General features: G+C 44.8%; 1 protein-coding gene across 1 annotated transcript in view; it reads left to right on the top strand.

The window, feature by feature from the left end:
• Positions 1 to 15,924, top strand: part of Fam186a (family with sequence similarity 186 member A) — a 47,373-nt gene that overhangs the window by 7,403 nt on the left and 24,046 nt on the right. The window contains exons 2-3 of the mRNA XM_075962424.1: positions 9,657 to 9,873; positions 10,192 to 10,362. Coding sequence (XP_075818539.1) covers positions 9,657 to 9,873; positions 10,192 to 10,362 — 388 coding nt within the window. The remainder of the gene's footprint in view (positions 1 to 9,656; positions 9,874 to 10,191; positions 10,363 to 15,924) is intronic.

Raw genomic sequence — 15,924 nt, 5'->3', positions numbered from 1 at the left:
TATCTTGACCCAGTACAGGTGAAGGGCAAGTAGGTATCACTAGGAAAGAATGAGAAAAAAATTGCCCTGCAAGAATACAGGGCAGTGGTAGTTTTAAGTGGGGAGGAACGGATCCCATCTACTCCCATGACTGAAAGTGGTAAGGGGAACGTAGGGCCCGAGTGAGATGTTAAAACAGAGTAGGTAGTCCCTGTGTCCAAAAGAAAAGCAATGGACTTACCTGCTACCTGCAGCGTTACCCTAGGCTCGGAAAGAGCTATGGGAGTCACCAGGTCTGGGCCGCATCAATCCTCTGCAAGTCTGAGAAGTTTGAAGGCTGGCACAGGCTCGCTTGCTGATGTTGGTGAGGCTGGACCTCTATGGCATGGCATAGAGGACGAGCCCGTACAGGGGCATTGTGATTTCCAGTGTCCAGGCTGCTGGCAGATAGGGCATGGCCTCGTGGGAAGCCCAGGGCAATATTGTGCCAAATGGTCATTTAGACCACATTTGAAGCAGACTGCCAGTGAGGTTGACTTAGGCTGAGCTCTGCCAGGATGGAGCCTCGTGGCTGACTTACCTTGTGCCCCTTTCAGTGGCCTTAGGGCAGCTGCTAAGGCTTGGGCCTGCAGCATTGCTGCCTGCTACAGCCTGGTCTGTCAGGAAGACTCAGCTGTCTCTTCTCGGGCACTAAAAACTTTAAAGACCATTTTAAGCAATTCATGTATGGGAGTTTGGGAACCTTCCTCAGCCTTTTTAAATGTTTTTTTCTTTTTCTTCTTTTTTTGTTTTTTGAGACAAGGTTTCTTTCTTTTTTTTTTTTTTTAGTTTTTTTTTTTTTTTTTTTTTCGAGACAGGGTTTCTCTATAGCTTTGGAGCCTGTCCTGGAACTAGCTCTTGTAGGCCAGGCTGGTCTCGAACTCACAGAGATCCGCCTGCCTCTGCCTCCTGAGTGCTGGGATTAAAGGCGTGCACCACCACCGCCCAGCGAGACAAGGTTTCTCTGAAGCTTTGGTGCCTGTCCTGGAACTAGCTCTTGTAGACCAGGCTGGCCTCAAACTCACAGAGATCCGCCTGCCTCTGCCTCCCGAGTGCTAGGATTAAAAGCGTGTGCCACCACTGCCTGGCTCAAACTTTTTTCTAATATCTGGTGCTGGCTGAGAAATAAAGTAGGTAGCCAGGACTGTGGCTCCCGCTGGGGAGGCTGGGTCCAGCCTGGTATATTGGATCATGGTCTCTTGTAATTGATTTAAAAAATTGCTGTGTTTTTGTCAGCTAGCTGTGTGATCTCTTGAAGTTTGTCAAAATTAACTACTTTTTCTGAGACCGTTTCTATATCCTGAAGGAAGCAATGAACCATGGTGTCCCACCTCTGTCAGCGGCTTTGGCCAGGTTGGTAGTCCCAATGTGGTTCTGTGGCTGACAGTCACTTCCCCCAACAGGGACCGTACTGTCTACCAGATGAGTCTGGTCTGCACATTGTCTTGCTGCTGCCTGAATTCTACTTAGCTCCTCAGGAGTGAGGGTAGAAGCTTGGATGACATAGTAGTCATGCCAGGTTAGATCATAGGCCTGGAGCAGATAGGAAACTTTAATATAAGCAGAAGGATTAGGAGAAAAGGAACCCAGCCACTTTTCTATTTGAGAAAGATTTGAAAGAGAAAAAGGGAACATGGATTTTAATAATGCCATCAGCTCCCGCTACTTCCTACTTCCGGAAGAGGGCAGAGAAGGGCAGGGATCTGATATGGGAGGAGATGGGGGTGGGAGATTGGGAGGGGTTAACCCAGTGCTGGGTGGGGTGGGGAGGAAAGGAAGGTGGGTAAGGGGAAAGTTGACCTTGAACTTCAGCTTTGGCTAGGGAGGGAGTAGGTGAGGGTGGGTGAGGAGAGGAATGTGGAGAATGTTGCTCCCTGTTGTGCCCAGATTGCAACCCCCAGAGAGAGACCACCAGAGAGGTCCAGACTGTAATAAGCCAGGTTTAATCAGCATAATACAAACATGTTTGGAACCCCTGTCTCCAAAACCCTGTTGCAGTGAGGTAGAGAGAGGAGTTGTATTTCTTCTATGGGGTAAGCTTTTTTTGTTGTTGTTGTTTTTTGTTTTGTTTTGTTTTTTGTTTTGTTTTTTGTTTTTCAAGACAGGGTTTCTCTGTGGCTTTGGAGCCTGTCCTGGAACTAGCTCTGTAGACCAAGCTGCCTCTGCCTCCCGAGTGCTGGGATTAAAGGCGTGCACCACCATCGCCCGGCTGGGGTAAGCTTTTATTTTTTTTTTTATTTTTTTTTTTTTTTGGTTTTTTCGAGACAGGGTTTCTCTGTGGTTTTGGAGCCTGTCCTGGAACTAGCTCTTGTAGACCAGGCTGGTCTCGAACTCACAGACATCCGCCTGCCTCTGCCTCCCGAGTGCTGGGATTAAAGGCGTGCGCCACCACCGCCCGGCTGGGGTAAGCTTTTAAAGGCATAACTACAGCCGGGCGGTGGTGGCTCACGCCTTTAATCCCAGCACTCGGGAGGCAGAGGCAGGCGGATCTCTGTGAGTTCGAGACCAGCCTGGTCTACTGGTCTACAAGAGCTAGTTCCAGGACAGGCTCCAAAACCACAGAGAAACCCTGTCTCGAAAAACCAAAAAAAAAAAAAAAAAAAAAAAAAAAAAAAAAAAAAAGGCATAACTACAAAGAGGCTTTTTGAAGCTGCTTTGGCACGGGTGCAAGGACTTTTGCTCTCTCCCATCCTGCTCAGTCAGCTTTCGCTTTGATTTTTTTTTTAATTATTTATTATATAGCATTTGACCTGCATGTATGCCTGCACACCAGAAGAGGGCACCAGATCTCATTACAGATGGCTGTGAGCCACCATGCAGTTGCTGGGAATTGAACTCAGGACCTCTGGAAGAGCAACCAGTGCTCTTAACCTCTGAGCCATCTCTCCAACCCTCTCCTTTGGGTTTGTTTTTTTTTTTTATCACGAGGTGGCTGGCTGGGCTAAGTGACCTTGTGCTGGGGACCTCCAGGTTGGGAGAGGGGGAAGGCCACTGTCTTCCTGGGAAAACATTCTGCTAGGAAATTTCTTCTTGCCTCTTTGAGAATAAGGAGTGAGGGTCCTACACTCCACAGGAGAGGATTGGGTAATGAGGGTTCGAGGGAGTGGGGGAGGGGCCAGTGCCTCTGGCTGCTTGGTCAAGGCTGAACTATCTGGATCCCAATTCCCAGATGACCGGGAATCTGGAGGCGCCAAGATCCTAGTGACCAAAACCGGTGCTGCTAGACACTGGCTACTGAGGGAGGGGCGAGAGGGCAGTACCCAGAAACCATGGATATAGGAGAGCTCTGTTCATTTGTCCCCAGAGTGACAAAAATTTTCTAGGTCTCAGAGGACGGCAAACTCAAGGCTTCGCTCTGGTGGCCATCGCATCCCATCGTCAAGATTGTATTGAGGCCAAATCGACAGATTGTATGAGACAGTGCCAATTTATAAAGATTTTGTTAGGGGCAGCCCAGGGGTGATAACGGATCTGGCTTCGAATTGCAAGCGCCCATTTTAAATGTCTATGTCCACTTGTGTGGTTCGCGTCTATTACAGTGTGTCCATGGAAATAACTCTTGGGCCAAAACGGGGCTGTGAAAATTGAATGTCAGGTGTCCTGGACAAACAAAATTCAGTTCAGCTAAAGTCTCAGCTTTTGCTTCATGGGTCAGGCTTTTGGTGTGGACCATGTCTTCATTTATTTATTTGTTTTTGTTTTTTCGAGACAGGGTTTCTCTGTGGTTTTGAAGCATGTCCTGGAACTAGCTCTTGTAGACCAGGTTGATCTGGAACTCACAGAGATCCGCCTGCCTCTGCCTCCCGAATGCTGGGATTAAAGGCTTGCGCCACCACCGCCCGGCCTGGACCATGTCTTCAAAAAAAGCCCGTAATCAACAAAAGTAAACACGAACAGGTCCCCCCAAATCCTAGTAGCATGGACCAGAAAAAGGGACTCACCAAGACAAAGTCTAGATTAATCTAGCCCTGAAGCGGTTTTAACCTGGTGGAGAGCAGGGGGGTAAGGATGTGGCCATGGGCCTGCAGAAAAAAAACAACCCCTTAGTGGGAGCTCTAAGATGTTAGGATATGGGAAGCCGCCAATGCGACCACTGACCACTGACCACTGGAGAGGAAGAGGGAAAACCACGTTTATTTTCTGGGGAGCAGTTTAAATAGCCTGTGGGAGTGGTCTTGACCTTTCCTGAGGAGGGTCAAGGTTCGAGGGGCCTCCATCTCTGGGATTACATAAGGTGGAGTCCAGAGTGAACATGGCCAGACTGAGCTGGGCCTTGTGAGGAGAGGAAGGGCAAGAGAAGAACCATCAACCAGGAGGGGCAGCATGGAATAAGAGACCAAAAAGGCAAAAGGGCCAAATAGGTTTGGGTAGCCAAAATAGCTAGAATACATAGGAGTATATGGGAAGGGCAGCCCTGCCCACGGACTGGGGAGGTCAGGGTAGGGTAGGGCTTTGGCCAGGAGGGTCCTGTAACAAGTAGGGACAGAGGAATGCTGGGAGAAACTAGTGGCCAGAGTCTGCCTTGATACGCTAAGAGGCACTTGATCTGTTTGTCCTGGGTTTGAATATTAGCCTGCTTTGAAATCTCCTCCCCCAAAGAAATTAGTCCATGATTATTATTATTTTTTTTTTTTTGTAGCTTTGGAGCCTGTCCTGGCACTAGCTCTTGTAGACCAGGCTGGCCTCGAACTCACAGAGATCCGCCTGCCTCTGCCTCCCGAGTGCTGGGAAGTTATTATTTTTTTAATGCTGTGATAAACTACTATGACCAAGGCAATGTATAAAAGAAAGTGTTAAACTGGGAGGTGGTGCAAGCTTTTTATTCCAGCACCTGTGAGGCAAAGGCAGGGAGATCTTTGTGAGTTTGAGACCAGCCTGGGATAAAAATCTTGTTTCAAAAAAAAAAAACCAATAAATAAATAAAATACACACACACACACACACACACACACACCGGAAAACCCAAGAACCTCACAAAAAATAACCACAGAAGTACAAAATTAGAAATCAAAATATACAAGCACCAAACCATAAGACAAAAACTGCCCTCCAAAATCTATATGAGATAAAAAGTTTACAAAAAATTACATTGAGTTAATTTTGTGTTGTCATCTACTCTGTGGGTCTACTTTGAGGTGTGCTGAATGCACTCAGACCCAATTGGCGGAGACTCATTTTCTCTTTGCAAACAGGTACCAATTGCACTCAAGAGACAGAGGTAGGCGGATCTCTGTGAGTTTGAGGCCAGCAGAGGGAGTTCCAGAACAGGCTCCAAAGCTACACAGAGAAACCCTGTCTCAAATAAAATTAAATAAATAAATAAATAAACAACAAACAAAAGAATTTATTTGTTTGTTTTTTTCTAGAACTCACTCTGTAAACCAGGTTGCTCTCAGACTCACAGAGATCCACTTGCTTCTATTTTCGTGCGCTTGGCTCCTTCTTCTCACTCTTCTCCACTCCCCAGATTTCTCATATTCATTCTCTCTGCCTGCCAGTCCGGCCTGTCCTTTCCCTTCCTTGCTATTGGCCATTCAGCTCTTTATTAGATCAATCAGGTGTTTCAGGCAGGCAAAGGAACACAGCTTTACAGAGTTAATCAAATACAACATAAAAGAATGCAACACATCTTTGCATCATTAAACAAATGTTCTGCCTCATAAATAAATGTAACACATCTTAAAATAATATTCCCCAACACTGGTGTGTAGAAAAGCTATTGAGTTTTGTATTTTGTACGCTAATTTGATTTCTGCAACTTTGCTGGAAGTACTTATCAGATCCAGCAGAGCCTGTTCTGGCGGATTCTGTATAGTCCTGCAGTACCATGGCCTCTTTGACTAGAGATAGTAGGAATTCTCCCTTTCCTATTTGTATCCTAACTTTGCGGGTTTTCCGTTGCTGCAAAGAGACACCAAGACCAAAACAGGTTATAAAAGGAAGCATTTTTCTGAAACTGCTTGTTTGCAGTTTCAGAAGGTGAATCCATGACCAATAAGGTGGGAACATGGCGGCAGTTATGCAGGCATAGTGGTGGAGAAGCCGCTGAGAACATAAGTTGAGACAGCAATTGTGGCAGAAGTGAGACTGGGCCTAAGCCCATTCCCAGTGATACACCTGCTGCAACAAGGCCACACCTCTTAATCCCCCAAAACCAACTAGCAACCAGCATTCAAATATATGAGCCTATGGGGGCCATTCTCAGTCAAGCCACCACGGATCCCTTCTCTTCCTCTTGACTAATTGCTCCAGCTAAGAATGTACACAATATGTTGACCAGAGCATATACAGTGAGCACTTTGACTCTTAGTGTTTTTTTTGTTTTGTTTTGTTTTGGTTTTTGGTTTTTCGAGACAGGGTTTCTCTGTGGCTTTGGAGCCTGTCCTGGAACTAGCTCTTGTAGACCGGGCTGGTCTCGAACTCACAGAGATCCGCCTGCCTCTGCCTCCCGAATGCTGGGATTAAAGGCGTGCGCCACCACCGCCCGGCTTCAGCACCTTTTTCATGAAGGCAGGTTGAAGATCAGCCTGCCTCAGCAGAAGGTGGAGGGAGTGGGCATCGCTTGTCTCTTAAAGCCTCTGCCTCTCGAGCGCTGGGATTAAAGGTGTGGGCCACCACCACCTGGTGGGGTCTTAACTCCTTAGGTGTCTATTGGTCTCAACACACAGTCTTCCCGTCTCCCTGAGCTTCATCCTCACTGCATACCGTGTGTCTACAGAAACCTGCCACATCATCCTTAGAAGGGCTCCTATGTCATATTAGATCGTGTCCAAAATACAAAATAATTAATGAATATCCCCACCCCCGTGTTTTGAGATAGGTTCTCATGTTAACCCACACTGGCCTCATGTAGCCCAGGCTGGCCTCTAACTCACTTTGCAGCCACAGACGACCTCACACTTCTAATCCTTTTGCTATTATCTCCCAAGTGCTGGGATTACAGGAGTGAATCACCACACTTGGTTTTCTGTGTTGCTGGGGATGGAACCCAGAGCTTCATGTAAATGCCAGGTAAGCAGTCTGCCAGGCTGCATTCCAATCCTAGGGAATTACATGGAATATTTTCATGCAAAGTGAAATTTTCAGTTTCCCCATTGGGTAATGGGGACAAAGTAGGTAAAGGTAATTTTTTTTTCAGTTTATTACAGGGCTAAAACTGGAGAAAATAAAATCCATAGTAGTTGTCCTGGGCATTGAGAAGGGGAAGCTCCTGAGACACAAGGCCCAGCAACCTTTAACAGTGTCTTCTGTAGGAAGTGGGCACAGAACTGCCATTTGGTGTTGATGAACTGCTATGTTCATCTCTGGGTTCATCCTGCTTCACACGAGTCTTCGCTTGGACTTTACTCTTTCCACTCATAGAGAGTGTCTGTCTGTCATCTGCCTGTCTGTCTGTCTATCAGCCTGCCTGCCTGCTTACCGACCTATCTACCTATCTATCTTAAAGTTTTTATTGCTGTGAAGAGACACCATGACCATGGCAACTCTTACATGGCTTGCTTACAGTTTCAGAGATTCAGTCCATTATCATCATGGCAGGGAGCATGGTGGCATGCAGGTAGACAAGGTACTGCATCCACTACCTTGAGAGTTCTATATCTCGCAGGTAACAAGAATCAGCTGAAAGTCACACTGAAGGAAGCTTGAGCAAGAGACCTCAAAGCCCACCCCTACAGTAACACACTTCCTCAACAAGGTCACACCTCCTAATAATGCCTCTCCCTTTGGGGGCCATTTTCTTTCAAACCACCTCACTGTCTAGTTAGTTTTGAGATGGGGCCATTCTATGTACCCTTGGCTGTTCTGGGTCTCACTCTGTAGACCAGCAGGTTAGTGTCAAACTCAAAAAGATCTTTCTGTCTCTGCCTCTCAAGTACTGGGATTAAAGTACTGTGCCACCACGCCTGGTTAGTAAGCCGTTAATAATCGGTAGCATGTTACATGTTTCCCATGTTCTATTCACGGAAGAATTGCTGGATCACATGGTGGTGGCACACACCTATAAATCCAGCTCTCAAGAAACAGAGGGCAGCCAGGCCGTGTTGGTGCAAGCCTTTAATCCCAGCAGAGGCAGTCGGATCTGTGAGTTCAAGGCCAGCCTGGTCTACAGATTAGAGTTCCAGGACAGCCAAGGCTACACAGAGAAACCCTGTCTTGAAGACCAGAAAAAAATGTTTTTCTCTATATTTTCTTCTAATTATTTTGTAGCTTTATATATACCTTACATTTAAGTTTTTAATCTATTTTGAGTTAAATTTATATATTATAAGGTAAGGATCCAATGGAATCATTTACATGTTTTCCTTATATCTTATTTATTTATTTATTTGTTTGTTTGTTTGTTTGTTTTTCGAGACAGGGTTTCTCTGTGGTTTTGGAGCCTGTCCTGGAACTAGCTCTTGTAGACCAGGCTAGTCTTGAACTCACAGAGATCCACCTGCCTCTGCCTCCCGAGTGCTGGGATTAAAGGCGTGCGCCACCACCGCCTGGTTTATATCATCTTTTTAAAAATTGCTTTTTTCCGAGCTAGAGAGATGGGTCAGCTGTTAAGAGCACTGACTGTTAATCTGTTAAGAGCTTCTAGAGGTTCTGGGTTCAATTCTCAGCAACCACATGAGGCTCACAATCATTTGTAATGATATCTGGCACCCTCTTGTGGATGCAAGCATACACACAGCCAGAACATGATATACATAATAAATAAATAAATAAATAAATAAATAAATAAATAAATAAATAAAGAATTTTTTTAAATAAATAAATAAAGCTTTTTTTTTTTAAAATTGCTTTCCCATCAGGCAGTCTTGGGTTGATCTGACTGTGCATTCTCAACGTTGACCTCTCTGTTTCAGGCTATAGTTAGCTTGCCTCACTAGTGGCAGTACTTGATTTGTATGGCTCTGTCATACACCTGCTGTTCTGAAGAGACAAGCTCCAACGATCTTCAAGACTGTTTGATAGTCAAGGTTACTGGAGATTTTTTTTGTGAAACCAACCACATTTTTCACCAAAATATCATAAGAACAAGCTCTAGGAAACATACTAAAATTCTTCTCTGAAATCTCTTGAACTAGACCCCGACAGTTCAAATCACCCGAAGCACCACCGTCTTCCATGCTCCCACTAGTATGGACCATCAAACCTACTTAAAGTGTTCAACTGATTTTCTAGTTCCAAGCCCCCATCTACACCCCTCTAAATAAAAGTATAACCAGGCCTATCACAGCAATAGCAGAATACCTGGTAGCAACTTCTGTCTTTGTTAGGGTTTCTATTGCTGTGACGAGACAGGATGACCACAGCAACTCTTATAAAGGAAAACGTTTAGTTGGGTGCAGAGATTTATTCCATTGCCATCATGGCAGGAAGCATGGTGGCACAGGCAGACATGGTGCTGGAGAGGCCCCTGAGAGTTCTGCCTCTGAATTCACAGGAAGTAGGAAGAGACAGAGACATACTAGGCCTGGCTTGAGCTTCTGAGGCCTCAAAGCCCGCCCCCTAGTGATGCCCTTCCTCCAACAAGGCCACACCTACTCTATCAAGGCCACACCTTCTACACTGCCTCTCCCTATGGACCTAGGGAGACCCTTTTATTCAAACCACCACACAAACTAATGTATTATTCCTCCTTTTTATAGGATATTCTTACACGGCTGATTCAAATAATGAACAAAGTGGAGCTGATAATGACTCGTTACACGATCGAGAGCTCATCCCCTGGGAGGAAGGGCTCCCTCACAGAAAACCAGAAAAAGAAGAGAAAGATTTTCTTAGAGAAGATAGTTGGATATATGAATATGATTGATATGAGAGAAAGGATCCTCATCAAACTGTTGTCCTGGCTAGAAGAATGTAGTAAGTGTTTCCAAGGGAAGGAAGGAAATTAATGACAGAGTAAGAAGTTAAACCAGATGAAGAAGGCAAGACTGGGCCAAATGGGGGAAACAAACCCTGGGCTTTAACCTGGCTTATATTCTCTTAACTTGCTGATTTAACATTAGGGCTTCTATGGTCTTCCAGTTCTCTTCCTGTATAATCACTTAACAGAGAAAAGCTTCAGGGCAGCACAAGATATCTCTATTCCTCAATGGAACCATGTTGTATATGCCAGAAGCCCCTATGGATATAAATGTGTTGTTTCTTCTGTAAGGTGGTTTTCTTTCTCTCTTCAAGATTTCTTTCTGTCTGAGGTGGCCGAGATTGATATTGAGGATTACCACAACTGGGATGCAGAAATGGAAATCATGCCGGAAACACTGAAAAACATTGACAGCAATGTCAACACTCTGTGTCAAATCACTGTGTCGCTTTTCGAAGACAGGAAGAGACAAAAGAAAAAATTATGTAAGTGTACTTTGTAATACTTAGAAATGGGACTTAACTTTTTACAAAAACACTGCTCTGCTGGCAACTGAAGAGATGGCTCAGTGGTTAAGAGCACTAGGTGTTCTTCCAGAGGATCTGGGTTCCATTCCAGCACCAACATGGCAGCTCTGGTGCCATGGGAACAGTCTTCTTTTGGCTTCCTTAGGCACTGCATGTACATGGCACACAAACATATATTCAGACAAAAACCTCATACACATAAAATAATAATAATCAAAAATTTTAAATACATCTTTATTGAGGTATAATTTGCATTCCATAAAAGGCACCTGTGTCAAGTGCACAATTATTTCCTTAAACTCTCAGAGTTGTGGTGTGATCATTGCGGTTTCCTGATTGGTGGTGACACTGGAGGTTGAACACAGAGCCTCATACTTGCTAATATATCACTGGCCACACCCCCAGCCCATGACAGTCTGATTTTAAAGCATTTTCATTATCCAAAAAGATCTATGCTCAGGTGGTGGTGGTGGTGCATGCATTTAATCCCAGCACTCAGGAGGCAGAGGCAGGAGGATCTCTGCTGTGAGGTTGAGGCCAGTCTGGTCTACAGAGCAAGTTCCAGGACAGGCTCCAAAGCTACAGAGAAACCCTGTCTCGAAAAACCAAAAAAAAAAAAAAAGAGAAACCCTGCCTCAAAAAGCCATTAAAAAAAAATCTGTGCTCATGTGTAGACAGACTATTCGCGGCCACAGTCCTCAACAACTATTAATTAATTTTGTCTCAATAAAGTTATTTGGATTATATAAACAGATCATATGTAGGTTTTTTTTTTAAATATTTATTTATTTATTTATTATGTATACAATATTCTGTCTGTGTGTATGCCTGCAGGCCAGAAGAGGGCACCAGACCCCACTACAGATGGTTGTGAGCCACCATGTGGTTGCTGGGAATTGAACTCGGGACCTTTGGAAGAGCAGGCAGTGCTCTTAACCTCTGAGCCATCTTTCCAGCCCCATATGTAGGTTTTTGTATTGTTTTGTTGAAACAAAGTGTTGCTATGCAATCCAGGCTGGCCAGGAGCTCGCGATTCTCCTGTTACAGCCTTCTAAGTGCTGGGATTACAGATGTGAGCTACTATACCTAGATGCTGTGGACGGACTGTCCTGCCTGCCTTCTTCCAGGCAAACTAATGCTTCTTTAGCCGTGTCGTAGGGAACACAGGCAATCTGCTCCTCTATGCTGAGCCTTGTATGTGGTTGTCAGATGTGTTCCAATTGGGGGATATTTGAATGATTTCCTCATTTGACTTTCCTGAATACTACTGCTATAAGCATACATGTTTCTGTGAAGCACATGTTTGTGTGTATGCCTGTACAGTACTCGTGGGCAAACAGAACATCTGTTTTCTAAGCGCTTCGCAGTTTTGCATTCTAGCCTTGCTGCATCCTTGGCACTCATTACTCTCTTTTATTAGCAAAGAGGTAGCATTAACGAAGGGGTATTTCCTGCATCAACGAAGGGGTATTTCCTGCATTAACGAAGGGGTATTTCCTGCATTAACGAAGGGGTATTTCCTGCATTAACGAAGGGGTATTTCCTGCATTAACGAAGGGGTATTTCCTGCAGGTTTACACTTCACATCCCTAATAAATAATGAGGCCAAATTACACGTGCTTTTCAGCCACTCTGATTTGGTGAAAATATCTATTAAATACTTGATCTTTTGCATCTTTCATTTTACTCCCTACTTCCTTGACTTTTGTTTTTATTTTTTGAGACAGAGTCTCATATGTTCTGGGCTGGACTTGAACTTCCTAAGTAGCTAAGGGTGACTTTGAACTCTCAATCTTCTCTACCTCCTGAGTTCTAGGACTGCAAATGTATGCCACCACGTCCAGTTCATCTTTTATTTGTCTATAAACTTTGCATTATTCTATCTTTATATGTACCGATGTTTTGCATACATGTGTGTCTGCGCACCACATGCCTGCATGCTTGATGCCCAAGGAGGCCAGCAGAGGGCATTAGAACCCTCCAGAACTGGAATTACGGATGAGCTCTGTGTGGGTCCCCGGAATTGAAACTGGTATCTTTACAAGAGCAGACAGTGGTCTTAACTACCGAGCCCTCCCTCCAGCCCCTTTTATTTATTTATTTATTTATTTATTTATTTTTAAATATTTATTTATTTATTATGTATACAATAGTCTATCTGTATGTATGTCTGCAGGCCAGAAGAGGGCACCAGATCTCATTACAGATGGTTGTGAGCCACCATGTGGTTGCTGGGAATTGAACTCAGAGCCTTTGGAAGAGCAGGCAATGCTCTTAACCACTGAGCCATCTCTCCAGCCCCGCCCCTTTTATTTTTTAACTGTACTTTAAATTGTCTTTAAAATTGTCCTCAGACTATTCCCAGCGGGATTCCTATACATTTTGTTCTGTACTGTCTGGAGAATGATCTATGATAGCTGTGCTTTCCGTTTCTAATGAGCGAGCTTCTTAGACAAGCAGCAAGCAAAGGGGAAGAAATAGTAGGAACAGGTAGCTAGAAGCGTCACAGACAGCAAAACATCCCATCAGTTTACCACATCCAGCAGAAAGAGAGCGCCTGACTGAAGAGCAAACCAAACCCAGGTGTGGCGGCCAAGCCTGTAATCCCAGACTACCCTGGTCTACATAGAAAGCTCTGGTTTCATCTCCCTCCCACCCCCCAAGAAAGGGAAAGCAAACCGTGGAAACATCACCCAATTAGGGCTTGCAACATCACCAGCAATCTCCTAAGGAAGCTGAGTTTCGCTTTGCGCGCTCTCTCCGCGTCAGAATTTCCAGGCTGCCTTTCCACTAAGGGCCTTTTTTATACCGCGGGGTAAACATTGGAGCCTGTCGGATTGGCTTCCTCAGGGCAGGGTGTGCTTACTCTCGGGGTGTTTTGCTGTTGTTGGCTCTCCCTGTGACTGAAGCCAGTCATCCAGGGCATTTTTGAAGGAGCTAAGGGAGGGCCTCACAGCCCCCAAATCTGCTCTCAAGTCCTAACCAGCGCCTGACCACTCAGCAATACCTTACAGGTTTCCATCTTCAGATGTTCAAAGCAGGGACTGTACTGCTACATTCCTAAGTCTTCTTATCAGCACTCGGGAAGCACAGACAGGGAATCTCTGGGAATTCAAGGCCAGCCTGGTCTACGGAGTGAGTTCCAGGACAGGCTCTGTTATGCCCGAGTTTCTGGTCGCCAAATGATATTCATGGACCTGGATTTCCGATGATGCAAATTACATGAAGGATTTTATGTTCAAACTCAAGTTTGGACCAACTCCTTTCCAGCACCCCAGCATGGTGGGTGCAAAAAGTGTGGCAAGGAGCCCTGGGAGGGTAGAACTTTTAAAGGGGAAATGACGAATTCAGGGGAGTTCATGTCCTGTTGTCTTGGGATTGGCTAAGAAGGGTATAGGGTAAGGTAGTTTCTGAAATCACTGGTAAGGTTTTGGACACAAAAACCTAACAAAGAGCCATTAATAACTGACTAGGTGTCTTCAAGGTCAGGATGCCTCCTAGGCGCATCCGGACCTCGTTAAATTTTATGGCTTGCTCCCTATCTTCTTAATTGGACATTTTTAGGGTATCTGTTCAAATTCTTGCTATGGCAGCACATTTCTGGGGCTGAGATCGCCCACCCCCCAGCTCATTATGTGGCTTAAGATGAAGCCCCTTCTTTAAAATGGAGTTTGCAAAGTCAGAGCCTCCTAGCTCCAAAGCTACAGAGAAACCCTGTCTCAAAAAGCAAAAAACAAAACCAAAATCTTATTACTTGGTATCTTTTGGATATGCCCCTTAAAAAAAGTCTTGTTGTTGTTGTTATTTTGAGATAGCATCTCAGCATGTCTCACAACGTAGCTCACAACGGAACTTGCTATGTAGCTGTCTTGAACTTATGATCCTCCTGCCGCAGATTCCCAAATGCTAGAATTATATACCTCTGACAGCTCATCTGGCTATATAGAAATTCTTTATCAGATAAGGGATTTGTGAATATTTGCTCCCAAGCTGAGGTTTTTCATCTTCATATTGGTATATCTTCATATTGATATATATTTAATTTTGGTATGCTCCAATTAACTTAGCAGGTTTCCTTCTGGTAATCATGGTTTTAGTACTGCACTAAGAACTTGTAACAAGCCAGGCACAGTGGTGCCTTTAGTGCCAACCACACAGGAGGCCGAGGCAGGTGGATCTCTGCGAGTTTGAGGCCAGCCTGGTCTACATAAGGAGTTCCAGGGCAATATATTGCTGCAGTACCAAACAATAACCTGAGCCAGTTCCCCAGAACCTTCCTAGTGCACAGGGAGGACTGATTCCCACAGCTTGTCCTCTGACCTCCATATGTACAAAATGGCACAACATTCTCTCTCTCTCTCTCTCTCTCTCTCTCTCTCTCTCTCTCTCTCTCTCACACACACACACACACACACACACACATACACACACATGGGTAAATACATGTATAAAATTGTAATTGGAGTCCAGTATCCCGTTTTCAATAGTGAATAAAACACTCCACAGAAAATCAGTAAATGCACAGATTTGTAAACTGTAAATCAGTTCCACCCAGTGTAAGCATGCATAAGGTATAACATATAACAGTATAACCATGTACCTTTTATATATACCTGGGCCATTTTCCAGGGTCAGCCATAGGCTAGACCAGAAAACAAGCCTCAGTAAATTTCATATGATTAAAACGATACGAATGGCCCTCAAATTTGGTGAGATGCACACACCCTGTCTATCATCTATCTGTCGACTTATCTAATGGATTCTGTATAGTTCAAAGATCCTCCTGCCTGCGCTGGGATCGTAGGCATGCGCCCCCTCAGCCTGGGTTGAGTTGTTTATTTCCCATGAACTCGTTAAGTTTTTGTTTCACTTATTTAAGGCTCATTTGTTTTTTGTTTTTTGTTTTTTTGGGTTTTTTTTTTTGGATTTTTCGAGACAGGGTTTCTCCGTAGCTTTTGGTTCCTGTCCTGGAACTAGCTCTTGTAGACCAGGCTGGTCTTGAACTCACAGAGATCCGCCTGCCTCTGCCTCCCGAGTGCTGGGATTAAAGGCGTGCGCCACCACCGCCCAGCTGGCGCATTTGTTAGATACGTGTATGTTGGCACTTTTAATAACTTCCTGATCGATTGTTTTTCAGTATAAAATGTCTTTTATGGTCTCTAGAATCATGTTAATTTTTATTTGGAGGAGGTTTCATTATCTTACCTAGGCTGTCCTTAAGTCTGTGATCCTCTTGCCCAGCCTCCTGCATAGCTAGGGTATCAACTTTGTTGCCTCATGCCATGGTGTGTGGCTTGCTGTGGAGACCACGGGGACAATTTGGGAGGATTAGTTCCACCATGTGGGTCCCAGGGGTCAAACTCAGATTGTTAGGATCAGTGGCAAGTACTGTTACCAACTGAGCCATGTCACATGATCCCTGACAGACCTTTAATTTGTTTTTCAATTGTATGTGTACGGGCGTTTTGCCTGTAAGTATATCTATGTACCGCTTGCGTGTCTGATACCCATGGAGGCCCA

The sequence above is a fragment of the Microtus pennsylvanicus genome, chromosome 2 (assembly GCF_037038515.1).
Source record: "Microtus pennsylvanicus isolate mMicPen1 chromosome 2, mMicPen1.hap1, whole genome shotgun sequence".
NCBI classification, from domain to species: domain Eukaryota; kingdom Metazoa; phylum Chordata; class Mammalia; order Rodentia; family Cricetidae; genus Microtus; species Microtus pennsylvanicus.
The sequence above is the reverse complement of the archived record's forward strand: the minus strand, read 5'-3'. Positions and strand labels throughout refer to the sequence as shown.